General features: G+C 41.5%; 1 protein-coding gene across 4 annotated transcripts in view; it reads left to right on the plus strand.

The window, feature by feature from the left end:
• The first annotated feature begins 1,382 nt into the window (after positions 1-1,382).
• KLHL7 (kelch like family member 7) overlaps positions 1,383-16,856 on the plus strand; it is a 64,515-nt gene continuing 49,041 nt past the window's right edge. Inside the window, exons 1-2 of one of the 4 annotated variants that reach the window (XM_028119354.2) lie at positions 1,412-1,439; positions 15,951-16,081. Coding sequence is in view for 1 of the 4 variants with exons in the window: in XM_028119352.2 (XP_027975153.1) it covers positions 1,617-1,736 (120 nt within the window). In the remaining 3 variants the exon portion in view is untranslated. Of the gene's footprint in view, positions 1,737-15,950; positions 16,082-16,856 lie in introns of all 4 variants that reach the window. The other 3 variants (XM_028119353.2, XM_028119352.2, XM_028119355.1) reach the window with 3 other exon arrangements.

The raw sequence follows: 16,856 nt of genomic DNA on the forward strand, positions 1-16,856 counted from the left end.
CACCTGCACTTTTGCCTTTGAATCCTGCATCCTTAGTGTCTCCCAAGGCCTTAGAGTTAAAAGACGGGTTTCCACTTCCTTTCAATGAAAAGAAATGTTTGGTTTCCTTTTTAAAAGATTTTATTTATTTATTTGACAGAGAGAGATAGCGAGAGCAGGAACACAAGCAGAGGGCGTGGGAGAGGGAGAAGCAGGCTTCCGGTGGACCAGGGAGCCCAATGCAAGGCTTGATTCCAGGGTCTTGGGATCATGACCTGAGGCGAAGGCAGACGCTTAACAACTGAGCCACCCAGGCAGCCCAATGAAAAGAAATGCTTAAATACACTCCTATTCTTCAGTGTTCTGGGTCATTTAATAAAGTAAACAAAATTTTCCTTGTTTCTCATTTCATGAGGAACAAATGGTTTCTCTTGCCAGGGTCCACTCTAGAACCTCAAATTATTGAAATAGAAGATCCGAGAACCTCTAGATTAACAGAAGAAAGAGTGCACATAGGCATGAATGCCCTACTCTTTCATAAAAATGGAGGCTTATATGCCACCTGCTCTTTCATTTGAGTTATTGTATATTGTTTGTCCTCAAGAGAAAGCATGCTTCGATAGTGTTATTTTCTATGAACTATGTCTCCGTATATGCCTATATACACCTAGGTAGAAAATTAAAAGGATATGTAGAAAATTTTCAGAATGTAAAATAATGTACCATTTCAAATAATCCTGTATTATTAGCATACACTCGAAAGAACAGATTATTATAGTAAAAAAAAAAAAAAAAAAAAGCCTCTTCCTGAGTGCCGTGACTGAGTTTCGTGTCACGGTAGAATACTTGGGGAAGACTAACTGGACTGAGGATTTCTGGAGCTGATACCTGATCTGGTTTCAAACACTACGTAAACCAGCCTAAGTAAGCAGGCATTCCCCATCCAGGAGACACCAACGGGATCGTGTGTTTTTGCTTTATGAATCCCAAGCAAATAACTCTTGTGTTCCGTGCACGATGCCTTTCACTTGCAGTCCGTGATAATCTTTCATCGTTTAATAAATATATATTGAGCGTCTACAATTTGCCAGTCTGTGATGCTGCAGGGACGAAAACACCAACTCGGTTCCTACGGTGCTTACACCAACAGGAGATACCGCCTACCTATCCAAAAAAAGAAAATCTCGTCCCATAACCTAAATTTGTAAAACCTGACTCAGGGAAAAGGAAGGGCACGCACGCCTTGGAGCGGCTGGAAGTGAAAATTCCGCCGGCGGCCAGCGCCGACAAAGGCAACCGGCCCGCAGCGCGTCGCTGGGAGCGGCGCGCCACTGTGACGCGCAGGCCTCGCCCTCCTGCTCCCTTCAGAGCGCGCCCGCCCCCGCGAGCGAAGTGCGCAGACTCCTCGGCCCGGCTCCGGTTCTGTCGGGACGCCGCCGAGCCCGCGACGTCGCCTCCCGGTGAGTTTCTGAGGGGGCCGCCAGGCCTTGTCCTTCCGCAGTGGCCGCGCCGGCAGCAAGGCGCTGCAGCCGCAGTCCCGGCCGCGCTGTTTGGTAAACAGAAGCCCCAGAGTGCCCGGAGCGTGCAACCCCTCGCTCGGCCCGGCCAGCCCCGGGCGTGAACCGAGCTGACGGAGGATGGCAGCCTCCGGGGTGGAGAAGAGCAGCAAGAAGAAGACCGAGAAGAAACTTGCTGCTCGAGAAGAAGCTAAATTGTTGGCGGGCTTCATGGGCGTCATGAATAACATGCGGAAACAGGTACCGCCTTTGTGGGAGTGACGGACGCCAGGGGGGAGGGGGTCCGGGACTCGCGCCCCTGGCTCCCTGGGCCGAAACCGCGCCCGGTGGTTCGCGGCTCTCTTCCTCGGTCCTCGCCCTTCCTCCCATTTTCGCACGCTAGTCAAGCTGCTGTTTAGTAGAGGGTCGCGTTAAACCGTTCTCGAGCAGCAGCGTCTCCTCGTCTGCGGATGCTGTGGCTCCCAAGTCACACTCCTGGGGGACTCGCCGGGCTGGCATTCGGCGTCGCGTATCGGTTGTATAACAGCTCTGCCCTAGTTATCTCTTTGTGAGGCGAGGATCCCTCCATTGGCGAGCCGCTTTAAGGTGTCGTGAGATCTTGTGCGAAGAAGCCCATTGGCACAGCCCAACCCGAAGCCCCCACAGAAGGGAAAAGCAGTGCTGGCCTGAAATCAGCTACTCTTAAATAACGATCCCCGCCCCTCCTCTGTGTTAGCCGGGTGGAGCTAGTTGAAGACAAATCCTCCTGTACGTGTTAATTTAGAGCAGAAAGAGTCACCGATAAATACCGCTCAGTCTTTTAAGGCCCCTGTGCGCCTCTTATGAAGAGGAGCTCTTTGTTGTCTTTGATGTGTGGCGCATTAATGAAAGTCTTCACGTCGGCGAAAGGTGGGTTATGAAAAGAATGGATTTTAACACGGAGAATGTAGACTAGAGAGGTTTTTTGTTTTGTTTTTTTAATTCCATAACATCTTCTACCAAAGAGCATAGGAAAGTCACTTGGTTACTTTTTTTATTCCATAAGCTTTATTCTAAAAAATACGCATCTAAGGAGATGCGGGAACGTTTCTGTTTTGTAACCCTGGTTCTGTTTTTAAAGAAGACAAAAGCAGGATGTGAGTGTGAATAATAGCAAAACCTCGTTTGCTTATCTAGTGGTTCTAATGAGAATATGGAAAACAGTACAGGAATTTAAGATTTGTATGAAGATACTAGTTTCTTTTAAGCAAACTCTGACTGCCGGGATCTTGTCTTTGTTCATCAGCTCCTGGCGTGGTGCATGAATGCAGTAGATACCTGTCCGAATGCCTTTAAATCTTTCCTGGGGCTTTTGTGCTGAAGTAGCTGTGAACGTCTGAATTCAGTATTATGTGTAACTTACTTTCATGTATCTATTTCCATGTATACATTCAAGTTCCTTTCATGTAAAGCTTTTTATATTTACAACACCAGTGACTTCATATAACTGGTGCATTTAACAAGTGTCTGCTTATAAAGGGTGAACAGCCTTCACCAGTGCTCGAATTTGTTTCCAACAGCCCTCTCACTCCCCCTAGATATGTGGTTTTGTCTATGGACACCAGCATGGTGAAGCATTGCCTCATTCCTTATGTAGATAGGGTGCAGCTGGCTTGCAGCATCAGTTGTTTACTTGAGGAAGAGGGGATTTTTCTGAAACTGTACGTTTAGCTCATTGGGTTTAAAAATTGATTCATATCCCGTTCTTAGACTTAGGTTTAGACTATATTAACATATGTTTATTTACTGTTAAGCTAGAAATAAAGTTACTGAACAATCAGGATTCTGTTACTGTTACTTAGTAGGAAGGGGAAAATAGATGCTGGGTGGAACAACCAGGGATCTCTTCCACAGTGGTTAACTGACCTTAATCTGTTAGATTCTCTCTTTGTCAATGGCTTTACATGTTATTCGGGTATTCTCCAATAGAACTTTTACCGACTTCATGGAATCCTGCATCTTTTGCAAGATGTGCAGTTTCACTCTGCAGTTGATTTACATTGTACTCCTATTGTTCTGAATAACATCATAACACAAGAGAGACTCACCAGGAATGACTGACAAGGGCAGTTGATGGGAATTAGCAGAAATAGAAACCCGTCTGAGCCAGCAAAAGAGTGTTTGAGTGAGAACCAATTTTATAAGTGTTCTTGTTCTTTAGTGAATATTATGTTGTGACTATTTTTGCTTCCCCATATGACCTCATTACTTTGGGGATCAGAATAATGAGTGCCTGGATGACAAGGACCCCTCTGTACACACCCGGAAACATTCTTACAGGAAGTTGAGAACGCGGTGAAATTAGAATGTCTGAATTCCAGTTCCTGCTCTACCATTAGTTTTGTGATCTTAGATAAATATGATTTAGGTCATTTCATCTCTCGCTAACTTAGCAGCCAACTCTATACATAGTGGCCAGTGGGGGTTCTTCAGAGCCAGCAGCCTCAGCTTCTTATGGAGCCATTTCCTTCATCATCCTTGCAGTCATTTCTAGCCTTTTGTTTTTAAAGTCAACTTTCCAATGAAGTATAGGATTCACTAAAAGGATACAAATCATAAATATGCAGCTCAATGAATTATTACAAAATAAACATACCACTGCTGACGAGAAATAGAACATGAAGAGTACACTAGAGGTCCCCCTTTACACTCTTCTCAATCACTAGCCACCCCCCAAAGGTAACCACTGTTTTAACTTCTATCACCATAGATTTGTTTTCTCCTGTTTTAAAATGTATATAAATGGAATCATACAGTATATACTCCTGAGTCTTGGTTTCCAAAAGCTTAACATTATTTTTGTGAGATTTATTATGTTGTTCTGTGTAGCTCTAGTACATCCTCATTGTATTTAGTATTCCATTGTGGAAATATACCACAGTTTATCCATTCTATCATTATGGACATTTGAATTATTTCTAGTTTAGCACTATGAAGAATAGTACTACTTTGAACATTTTTGTATATTTTGTACATGTCTTTAGATGTGCACATGTATGCATTTCTGTTGGGAAATATCTAAGAGTGGAGTTGTGGAGTCATAGATTATGCTACACTCAGCTTTAATAGGTACTGTCCTACAGTTTCCAAGGTTGTGCCAGCTTACGCTCATGCCAGCCATGTATTAGGTTTTTACTCTACCTCCTTATCAACACTTGGTATTGTCAGTCTTTATAACATTAGCCATTCTAGTGGGTGTATAGTAGCATCTTATTTAATTAGGTTGAGCACCTTTTTATTTTCCTAACTTTTTGTTTAGATTAATTTTATTACTTGATACACTACAGAGGAGCTCTACAAAGCAGGGCTAGGTCATAGTCACTACTGCTCATATCTAGTTGCTTTTGCTCTTGTGTTAATGAAGTCTAGGAGACCCTTAACATTTGAGGGATATGTTTTGAGACCTTCCTTATTACACCCTGCAGTTGATTTATGTTGTTTAATAATACCTACCTACTTACCATAGAATGGCAAGTTCAAGAGGCTGATTAAAGGCCGGTGTGACTGAAGCACAGAACATAAGGGGGAGGATGGTATAAGATGACACTGGAGAAGTAGCTAGAGACCTGCCCATGCACTGTCTCCTAAGTCAAGTTAGGAGGATTTGCCTTTATTCTAAAACCCCTTCAGATGTGTGTTGTGCAAGAGAAAAAGGGAAAGAGAGAGAGGAGGGATCTGCAGGTATTTGTTTTTCTTTTGAAAAAGATGGTTCCTGATCTGTGGCAAATGAGGGAGTTCTCAGAGGGGTTGTTGGCAAACCAAACAGGAAGTTGTTCACTAACTCAGTGAGATGGTCCCTTGAAGGTGACATAGTCAAGAAATTTAGGAGGTAAAATTGACAGGACTTGGTGATAACTTCCACAGGTGGGTGTGATGACTAAATTAGATAACCAAATTAAGATAACTTTAAACAGGATCTGATAAGTTCACAATAAATGTTGGCTATTTTTGTTGCTATTATGATAGTGGTGGTTGACTGGATGCTGAGGGATTCAATACAAGTTTTCGGTTATAACCTCTAGGGTTCTAGAATGCATAACTAGGTAGATGGTGACACTAGGGAATACTGGAAATTTCTCCAATAAAGCTGTTTCAATTGTCTCATATCTTACTCAAGATAATCTGACTTCCATCTGTCTCCCTATCAAATACTGGAAAAGGATCAAGGCTTTGAGGAAAGGATTATAGTTTGTATTTTAGATATGTTCAGTTTACGGTGCCCATGAGACATTAAGGTACTTATGATGAATTGACAGGTCTGGAGAGTTACAGGTTAAAAGTTTAAATTTGTGGGGCACCTGGCTGGCTCAGTCATACCATGTGCAACTCTTGGTCTCAGGGTTGAGTTTGAGCCCCACTTGATGGTAGAGTTTACTTAAAAAAATTGGGGGGGGGCGCGCCTGGGTGGCTCATATGGTTAAGCGTCTGCCTTTGGCTCAGGTCATGATCTCCAGGTCCTGGGATCAAACCCCACATCGGGCTCCCAGCTCAGCGGGGAGTCTGCTTCTCTTTCTCCCTCTTCCTCTTCCCCCTGCTCATGTGCTCTCTCTGTCTCTCTCTCTCTCAAATTAATAAATAAAATCTGTTTTAAAAAAAATTTATCTTAGGGGCACCTGCGTGGCTCAGTTGGTTAAGCATGTGACTCTGGATTTTGACTCAGGTCATGATCTCACAGTCCTGAGATCAAGTCCCTTGTCGGGCTAGAGCTCAGTGGGGAGTCTGCTTAAGATTCTCTCTCTCCCTCTCCCTCTGCCCCTCCTCCTGCTTTCTCACTCTAAAATAAATAAATCTTTAAAAAAAAAAAAAGAAAAGGGCATCTGGGTGGCTCAGTCTGTTAAGCATCTGCCTTAGGCTCAGGTCATGATCCTGGGGTTCTGATTTAGAGCCCCATGTAAGGCTCCCTGCTCATTGGGGAGTCTGTTTCCCTCTCCCTTTGCCCCTCCCCCCCACTTGTGTGTGTGCGCGCGTATGCACTCTCTCTCTGTCTTACAAATAAAATCTTTAAAAAAAATTTAAGTGTTACTTTGTGATTATTTGCAGATGGAAGATAACTTCTTTGTTGAAACCATGGCGAGTCTAGGATAAAGGATAAGGAATGAGCCTATAAGGAGGCCCCCCACCCTCCCAAAAAATGGCCAGAAGAGTAAGAGGAAAATGAGAGTTTTCAGAATCTGAGAAGAAATTGTTTCAGAAGGAGCATGGCAAATTTTGAAGCCTATGAGAAATCAGGATATAGCAACACAGGAGAGTTATTGACTGTAGTGAGTGTTGTTTTGATAGGGAGACAGATGGAAGTCAGATTATCTTGAGTAAGATATGAGACAATTGAAACAGCTTTATTGGAGAAATTTGGTGCTGAAGGAAGTAGGGGAGTCAAATGAAGTTCGTTTGGTTTTATTTGTTTAAATTGGAGAGATATAAGTGTGCTTAAAAATCACTAAATTCTGACTCTGAAACTGATAATACAGTATATGTTAATTCAATTGAATTTAAATTAAAAAATTTTATAGCAAACAGGGCTTCACTCTCTTTTCATCTCATTAATTCAATTAAAACCATTACCTTTTAAAAATAAAAAAAAAAGAATTCATTTGAGGTGTAGAGCTTGAATGTATATGAGACAGAATGGATAATTGATAGATGATTCCTGAGATGAGATCTAAAGTAAAGGTAATTAATCTCTCTTGGGGGGAGGACAGTTTCTCTTCCATAAGCGTGGGAAGGAAGAGAGGTTAGTATATAGGTGTGTTTGGAATCAGGAGAATAAAGGAGTTTCTGTCCAGAGGCCTTTGTTCTCTCTGAAAAGTAGGAGATGAGATCATCCACTAAAATGAAGGAGGAAGATGAAGCTAGAGGTTGAGGAAAGTAATTTTTGTGAAGAGTAGAATTGGTATGATGGCTGGCAGTATTTTTGAGGTTAATTATCATGGATTTGTAATGAATATTTATTCTTTAACCAGACCTTCACAGCCCTGTCTGATGTAATCCCAACGTATTTCAGTCAGATATCATACCACTTTTCTCTTAGCCATTTCACTCCAGGCACCTGTCTTCCTTCAGAGCCTGAAATGTTGTAGCAGTGCCTGTTAATTCTCTTTCTCTTCTACTCACGCTTGCCACTTCCTCCCTGAATGCCCTACTTTATGTCAAGAGCCTCTATTATATATACTCCATTCCTTGTGTTCATGCACTGATCATCTATATAAAGGCAAGAACGACATCTTATTTTAATGTATGTCTTTGCTGCTAGGCTCTAAGCTTCATGAGGGCAGGGACACTGTCTTATTCAGTGCTTTATTGCCAACATCAACATAGGTGCTCAAATATTTGTTATGTAAATAGTTGATGTCATACGTATGGTTGATAACACCTAGAGGTTGAGGGCAGAGTAAGAAGGAAAGTGGACAGAAGATAAAACTCTGGGGGAGCACCAACCATTTTGAAGGATAGGAATAAAAGTGCATTGGAGATTAAGGTATGGAAGGAAGAAAGACAGCAGGGAATAATGTCATTCAAACCAAGATACAAGTTACAAAGAAAAGACAGTCAGGAGTATCAAATGTAGTAGGGAGGCTAAAAAGATAAAGTGTCCCTGGATTTGAAAATTGGTGGTTTTAGCAAGTTAAGTTTTAATGGAGTGGTGGGGGAGGAGGCAGATTTTAGAGGACAAAGGAGGGACAAAGTGGTGAGTAGATGGAGAGGGACCTGCCTTCTGTATGGCCCAGGCTTTTCAGGATGGGATTAATGTTCTTTAAACTCCAGTAGTATATAATCAAAGAATACAAAAATACTAATTCAAAGGGATACATGCACCCCAATGTTTATAGCATCATTATCTACAGTAGCCAAACTATGGAAACAACCCAAGTGCTCATTGACTGATGAATGGATAAAGAAGTTGTGTACACACACACACACACACATGGAATATTACCCAGTCATAAAAAAAGAGTGAAATCTTGCCATTTGCAACAACATGGATGGAGCTAGAGAGTATTATGTTAAGCAAAATAAGTAAGTCAGAGAAAGACAAATATCATTTGATTTCACTCGTTCATGGAATTTAAACAAGATAAATGAGCAGAGGGGAAAAAGAGGGGGCAAACCAAGAAATAGACTCTTAATAATAGAGAACAAACTGATGGTTACCAGAAGGGAGGTGGGGGGAAATGGGTTAAATAGGTGAAGGGGATTAAGGAGGGCACTTGTGATGAGCACCAGGTGATGTATGGAAGAGTTGAATCATGGTACACTTGAAACTAATATTCCATGGCACGTTAACTGGAATTTAAATAAAAACTAAACATATATTTATCTCCACATTTAAAAAAATAAACTCCAGTAGTATAAAGTGCATACTACCGTCATGACACTTACCCCATGTGTATTGAATGAATGCAGAAGGGTATCTTAAGGGAGCCATGATTGTATTAAAATTCCTTCTGAAGAGAAGAAAGACAGTCAAGATTTGGGAGATGCAAGAACTCTTCATGCCAACCCCAAAGGCCTCTAGCCTTTGTCTGGGACACTGCCTTCATTGGACTTCAGCTGTGACTACCACTAACTGTTTCCCTTTCAGAGTTTCAAATCCTGGATAGAGAGGATCTGATAGACCTAGATTGGGCTGAGTGTTAACCCTTTGAATCAATTATCTTTGCTAAGGAGAACAAGGTCGTGTAGCACAAACATATCTTGAAAGGCTCCTTTTATGTACTGAGGCCATTTCCTGAGAGGGGAGAATTATAAGTCAGGTAGCTATTCCAGTGAACATCTACAAAAATTCGTATCATTGAAATAGCCAGCATATTAAATATTTTAGTATGTAATAATACAGCATGTAATTTAGTTACGTTCTGTTAAACTGTCAAAAATGTGGTTGATTAATATTTAAGAGAGACATTCTTAATGCCATCTATGCTAAATATCATAAATTCTATAAATATCAGGTTAGCCTACTGGAAAATGGTATGCCAGGATTAAATGAGTTCTTTTTTAGAACTTCTCTTTGAATTGCACTTACATTGAATCACAATTTAATATTATACTGTAAGCTTTCATCATGAAAAATTATTCTAAAGTAGCTTGTGGGGCACCTGAGTGGCTCAGTCAGTTAAGCATCTGCCTGCAGCTTAGGTCATAATCCCAGGGTGCTGGGATCGAGCCCCGCATTTGGGCTCACTGCTCAGCGGGAAGCCTGCTTCTCCCTCTCCCTCTAACCCTTCTCCCTGCTTGTGCTCTCTCTCTCTCTCTCTCTCTCAAATAAATAAATAAAATTTTAAAAAAATAAAGTGGCTTTGTATCTTCTATAAAACTTCTTTTAGTAGTGTTGCCTTTAGTCACTCATTGCTGTGGGAAATAGTACACTATACTGGAAATAAGATGGATTTTGGAATCAACAGATCTGGGTTTGAATCCTAGCTCTGTCTTCTTACTAATTGTGTGACATTGGGCAAGTCACAACTTCTTTAGCCTTTTATGTTTGTATCTGCACAATAGTGATCATAATATTGACCTACCTTACTGATGTTGGGGATAGTGAGAGAATGTAAAAACTCTTTTTTTTTAAAGATTTTATTTATTTGAGAGAGCACAAGAGCGGGGTGAGGGGAAGAGGGAAAAGCAGACTCCCCGCTGGACAGGGACCCCAATGCTCGATCCCAGGACTCTGGGATCATGACGAGCTGAAGGCAGATGCTTAACCGACTGAGCCACCCAGGCGCCCCTAAAAAGTCTTGATAAGTTATTCAGCATTGTCAAATATTATTGGTATTGCTGTTATCACAGTGTATCTCCTGGAATTATTGGTTACCAGGCAACCAAAATATGTTCTCTCTTAAGTCAAAATAATTTATTGCAAGAACATCAGGAACTTACCATATTGACCACAGGCTGGAAGATGAGCAGGCATGGCAGACAAACAGAAACCCTGGCATTCTGTGTTAGCTAGGCTTCAGAGACTCTGGAGTCAATTACAGGGCAGGGGCAGTCTTGACTGCTTGCTGCTGCTGCTGCCGCTGCCGCAAAGACAGTTCTTCCTCCCTCTTTCTATTATTTGCTTAAAATTCAAAATCCCGAAAGTAGGTATATAATTGGCTGGCCTTAGATTGTTTGCCAGATTTGGGCTCTGCTGAGTGAACAGAAGAAATAACTGACTTTTATCTTCCATAATGAGAGACAAGCTCTGAGAATTGCCCTCTCACAACGTAGTTCATAATGAGGAATTTTTCCAGAAATGGTAGCTTGGGGTTCTAATAGGCAGGAAACTGAATGCTAGATTGCCAGAATCCATTAAAAAAAGTCATCAAGTTTCATCATTTCAAGATTCTAAGGCCTAAGTCTTATATGATTATGGAGGGAAATTCTTTATATGATTCTTTATATGATTATGGAGGGAAAAGTTTCATAGTTAAAACTTATGTAAATATAAGAGCAAGGATGAAAATAAAAATAGAAGCCACATTCATTGCTTATGATTTATTAATTTTTTCATGATTTCTTCACTGCCTATTCCTATTTTTGTCTTTAGCCAATTCCTCAAGGTTCTTTATCTGATGGGGTGACCTAATCCTTTATTCCTAGGTGCCTTGAACCTTTGGTCTTGCCTGTACAGGGTCACTTTAGTCTTTTATTAACATTTATTACTAGATTTAGCAGTACAAGCAAAGGGCCTGGGATTTGATTTTATGGTATTTATAAGCTGATTAGTTAGCCTGTTGCTGTTTAATGGATGCTGGCAGAAGACATGAGACTCCTAGGTTAGAGACAACAGACTTGATTACACACAGCACAGCATCATGGGCATCCACATGTATGTGTCAGTTCCCCTCGCCCCACAAGTAGTATGAGGGTGACCCACTGGGGCCCAAATGGATGTTATACACACAGTGGGTTTGTGTTGTAGCTACAGAATGAACACTGAGCTTAAGGAATCTGCCATATTATAGCAAACAGTAAGCAAGCCTATTCCTTATTCTTATGCGGAAGACTATCACATCCCTTATGGTTCCTTGCTGCCAACATAACCCTGAGAAATGGTGCCCCAGGTAAAAAGTGTCAGGGTCTTGCCTTCTTGGCATGTCCAGGAGGATATGTAGGAATTCAAGAGAACCATAGAGGACTCTTCTCTCCCAACGACAAGAAGGTACCCAAGGGGATCCCCTGAGCTCCAGCTGTCTTCTGTCCCATAGAGAACAGAAATCTTTTTTTTTTTTTTCCTTCATGGCCAGGTTCAGGCACCTAACCAAATGTAATAACTTTTGTTCTTTTTACCCAGTGCCAGGAGGATGCCAGAATTCCCAGGTTGTAGTCTTAACTTCTAATTCTGTAAAATCATTTTTCTGTCACTTGGTTGAAGCATTCTTCTTTTGGATCCTCATATTTTTAAACTAGCAGAAAGACTAATTGCTGAGATCAGAAGCAAAATATTTGTGAGTGAACAGTGAGGGGAGCTTCTTCCATCCCTTGGTTGCCAGGCTAAGTCTGACTGTATAGACACCATTTTGTCAGGGCACCTGGGTGGCTCAGTCATTAAGCGTCTGCCTTTGACTCAGGTCATGATCCCAGGGTCCTGGGATCGAGCCCCGCATCGGGCTCCCTGCTCAGCGGGAAGCCTGCTTCTCCCTCTCCCACTCCCCCTGCTTGTGTTCTCTCTCTCGCTGTGTCTCTCTCTGTCGAATAAGTAAACAAAATCTTTAAAAAAAAAAAAAAGAAAGAAAAGAAAATGGATTCTGCTGCTTAAAAAGTTTGAAAACCACTGTTATAAGGCTTTTCCCTGAAAGGAGAATGAATACACACACACACACCCCCACACATTTATATATATGTGTGTGTTTGTCTCTGTATGTGGTGTGGGGAACAGAGGGCAAAGGGGCTGGGGCTGGGAAAACAGGGCTGACCTTCACCTCACCCAAAGGAAAGGAAATGAGGTATATTGAGCTCATCTCTCTGTCCTACAAGTTTTGCCCAATGAGAGAGAAGTTGTAATCTAATGAAGCTAGAAGTTAAGACTTTGCTGTTTTATTAATGGTGTGATTATTCTTTTGAGATTCACATCTACTTAAGATCTCCATCAGCTAAGGAGAATAGGTAAGGTATGTCTTATGGTGGACTCATAAGTGGACCCCCACTTATGGTGGACTCTTAAGCTGGATTTGGGCCCCACTGTCTTTTATTCCCCACTACAGGACATATGAATATGCAAATTCCAAAATTTAGATTATTGGGGTATACGGGTGAGAGTAGATGGGGATTACCAGGTACTCACACATTTATCAACAGTGTGTTTTTTTAATATATATAATTTTTTAAAGATTTTATTTGAGAGAGAGTGCACACACATGAGCCCAGGGAAGGGGCTGAGGGAGAAGCAGGCTCCCCCCTGAGGAGGGAGCCCAATGCTGAGCCCCCGGGATCATGACCTGAGCCGAAGGCAGATGCTTAACCAACGGAGCCACTCAGGCGCCCCAGTAGTGTGTTTTATTATGTCTCACTTGGCTATTAATCTTTATGTAAACTCCCTGATGAGAATCTCAGAGGGCTGAATAGTAGACCAGGAACCAAAGCCCCATCCCAACTCCCAACAGAAGGTAACTGAACCGAGTAAATAAGAATTTATTTCCAAGTTTTTTTTTTTAAGGTTTTCTGTTTGGTTTTTATTGTTGTTGTTTTACCTGCACAGGGAGCATTTTGTTCTATCTTAAAGGCATTCTCTACAGTAACTGTTCTTCTGTGTATCCTCTGTAGACCCACTTAGAAAGGTTATTTAAATTTTTTACTCCAGAAAGCTTTTAAATGGGTAATCTATTAACTCCAGACTGGAAATTCACTTCTATTTCCCATCTCAAATTTTTCTCGGCCAAGATTTCATTCATAGCTCTCCAGATTATCTGCAGTGAACAACCAAATGACAGCTTAAAACACTTCATCTAATTCCGTACTAGCAACGTAAAATCCCCCAGATTTGACTCTTATGGCCCCCTCATTGTTAAATTCCCACATCTGTGATATTCCTGTGAGTTAAAACTAAAGTCCGTTCCAAATATGTGCTCTCTCTGATTTCTTACACTGCTCAGTCTCAGCCAGAAAGCACTTGCTTAAGTGTTTGGGTAGATTCTGGGACGCTTTCTTCAGCAGCTGCAGCCTGGGCTATCTTCCATTGGAATATATTAAGATAGTTTAGCAACTCCAAAGGTGAATTTCTCCAATTTCAAGGTAGTTGGTGCCATGTGTTTTCAGAATGTTGCAGGGCCCTAGAAACCTTAGCACAGCATCATGTCCGCCCCCACAAACCTGAAAAGATACAAGCAAATCTCCCATCTCTGCAATTAATAGTGCAGATGTTGACACCTTACTATAAAGTCCTTACCCACATTATTGTTCCCAGACTAAAAAAACAACAGAAACTTCGGTTTCTAGGGAACAGAGAATCTTCAAAGAAAACATAAGGATGTCTGGGCTTTTTGCTTGCACAGGTTGCCAGTCTGTTGGCTGGCTGTAATTTGCACTCTAAACTCAGGTGAGAGGAATCACTTATCAAGAGGCTAATAGGACACTTTACCGTATAGGGAAGGAATTTCATCTATGTGTAATAATGCTTCACTTGACATAGAATACCTTGTTCTTGGAAAAATTTGCCAGGGGGATTTACCCAACTGCCAGGTCTTCTGGAGTCTCCCTTTTTCCCCTGTTGTCTGTTCTGCACATTTAAATCTTAATTTTTATTTCTCTTTTGAACCTTACGTTGTTGGCAGTTGAACTCTATGTAGTGACGAAATATTTTCTTTTGAGAGAAGAATGATCCACATTTGTAGCAGGCAGTCATGCAGAGCAGTTTGTGGCCTTGCATTCTCTACAGTTCTGATCCAACTGGTTGTTCTGTACCCGTGTCCCCGTTATGATCCTATCCTGCTGTGAAATTCCTTGTTTCTACTACTAATCCTATCTCTTGGAGGGGTCTTTTTTCCTTTCCATTTATCTCAGCTGGAGAATGACTTTTGATTCCTCTAAAGCCTGTGGTCGCATAGGGACCAACGTGGCCTTTACAGTGTGCTCCTCAAACCTTGCCATTCCTCATTATTTGAGTCTTCCAGGCTTTGGAAACTCAGCGGTAACAGACATTCCTTTTTGTTACCTGTATGTGTCAAAATAGGCTATGACTCTATTGTCTATTTGTTCCTTTCAGGCATCCCCAACGGAGTTATTAACCTGTTCAAGTTGAACCCTTTCCTTTCTACATAGTATAGAGCTAACACTGTTTACATAAGAATACCTTCCTTACTTTTCCTTTCCTTTTGATTTTGGGCCGAAATGTTTGTTTTGCTTCTTCTTCCTTTAGTGCCTTTCTTATAGACACCGTCACAGTGGAAATCAAGAGGTCCATGTGGGGGCACCTGGGTGGCTCAGTCGTTAAGCGTCTGCCTTCAGCTTGGGTCATGGTCCCAGGGTCCTGGGATCGAGCCCCCCCGAGCAGGGAGCCCGATTCTCTCTCTCCCACTCCCCCTGCTTGTGTCCCCTTTCTCACTGTGTCTGTCAAATAAATAAAATCTTAAAAAAAAAAAAGGTCAGTGTGTTCAGGATTGGTTCAGCTGCTGCCAATCTTCACCCTCAGTAAAGTAATTACAACTATGGACAGGTTCAGCATCTGATTTAGGCTTGGATTATGTCTGGGTTATTTGGCTTCCCTTTAATGTGACCTAGTACTCTCCCTTGGAGTCTTTTTTCCACAGACTTCCCAGATGTGTTCTACTATAGTATGTAGCATTCCTGTCTTTCCACCCATATCACATTGCAAATTACATAATGGATGAACTACTTTATTGCTGATCTTCCTTTTCCAAAACTTTACAAATCTGAATTTAATGTAATTACCTGTTAAAACTGTCTCAGTCTTTAAGGGTAGTCCCCTAATTATGTGTTTGACTTCTTACCTTTAGCTTTAAGAGCGCTCTTAACAAAAATTTCTTTGATCCACGCTTTTTCTGAGAACTGTTTTAGACTACTGCTGAATTTTACTTTTCTTCCTGCGTATATCTCTTTGGCTTATATCACCTTACTTGAATAAATAACAGCAAAAGTAACTTTTTTTTTCCTAGCCTCATCTTTTAAAGAGCAGTTATATCAAACTGTATTTCCTCTGCCTTTTAAAGCTGTTTGACCTAACTTGTCATGTTTCCCTTAAGGAAGAAGTCTGCTTTTCCTCTATTAATCTGGGTGTCTAACTTTGTTTTACTTTCCCACTTGCCTTATTGTAATTATGTGTGTTTAAATCCAGTGCTATTTTTCTTGCTTTTCTGAGCAAATACGATTCCTAAGGCCTTCTTAATTTTTCTCTTAGCTTTTGAGTTTATTATGGCTTTGTTGAGGCTTTTCTAGTATCTCAATCCAAGAAGATGATTTACCCCCATATAATAAGGGCTCCATTTCCCTTTATCTTTTCAGTGATTTAAATCCACCACCCAACTATAGTTGAATCTACAGTCTACTCAGGGATTTATACCCAGGGCCGCCTTGAAATCACGCTGGGCGGGACTGATTGCAGAACCTTGTTGACAAGCTACATAAATCCGAAGGTTAGTCATTCCTCAGTCCTCTTCTTGGGATATGATGAAGGATAGAATTTGGGGATAGAATTAGCTGATTGCATGCCTCTTATGAATGCCAGCACATATTGTTAAAAGTTAGAGCCTCACACAGTGCTGTGGAGCTTACATGGAGCCTACTGCCTTTTGCAGTCCTACCTGGCAAACATGTAGAGAGAGCAGAAGGTCATTCTACCAACACTTGCCTGAAATGCTTGCCTGTTTTGAAGTGAAATCTTTCCTAACCAAAGGACTGTTCCTGCAGAAGTCCCTAATAATTATAGGCACTAAAGCATCACCTAAGTTTCTCTCTGTCTGCAGTGCATTGAATGTCTCTGCATACGGATTTCAGCAGCCCTCCTCCACTCCTGGTTCCAAATATTTAAGATGAGTTATGTTCCACTTTGGAGCAGACTTAGAAGAAAGTGAACCAGAAGGCCTGGCAATGTGGGGTCAGTGACCTCTACTTTATTCTTGCTCATCCTATAGAACCTCTTCCACAAGCAACAGGGGAGAAAAGGACTGAACCTTCCTTCCCAGTACTTAACTTGCCCCAGAGAAGAGACACTACAGTATGAGAGAGAAATCTAATGTTTCCCCTCAGTGGGTAACAGTTATACTAATATCATTTTTCCAATTATCCATTCTCTCATCACATTTTTAAAATTAACAGACTTTGCTTTTTAGAGTAGTTTTAGGTTTACCAAAAAATTGAACAGAAAGTACAGAGTTTCCATTTTCCCTCTCTCCCTCCCAGTTTCCCCTA

Source organism: Eumetopias jubatus, unplaced genomic scaffold (genome assembly GCF_037043125.1).
Source record: "Eumetopias jubatus isolate StellerSeaLion01/CBP00866 unplaced genomic scaffold, mEumJub1_p1.0 scaffold_14, whole genome shotgun sequence".
Taxonomy (NCBI): Eukaryota; Metazoa; Chordata; class Mammalia; order Carnivora; family Otariidae; genus Eumetopias; species Eumetopias jubatus.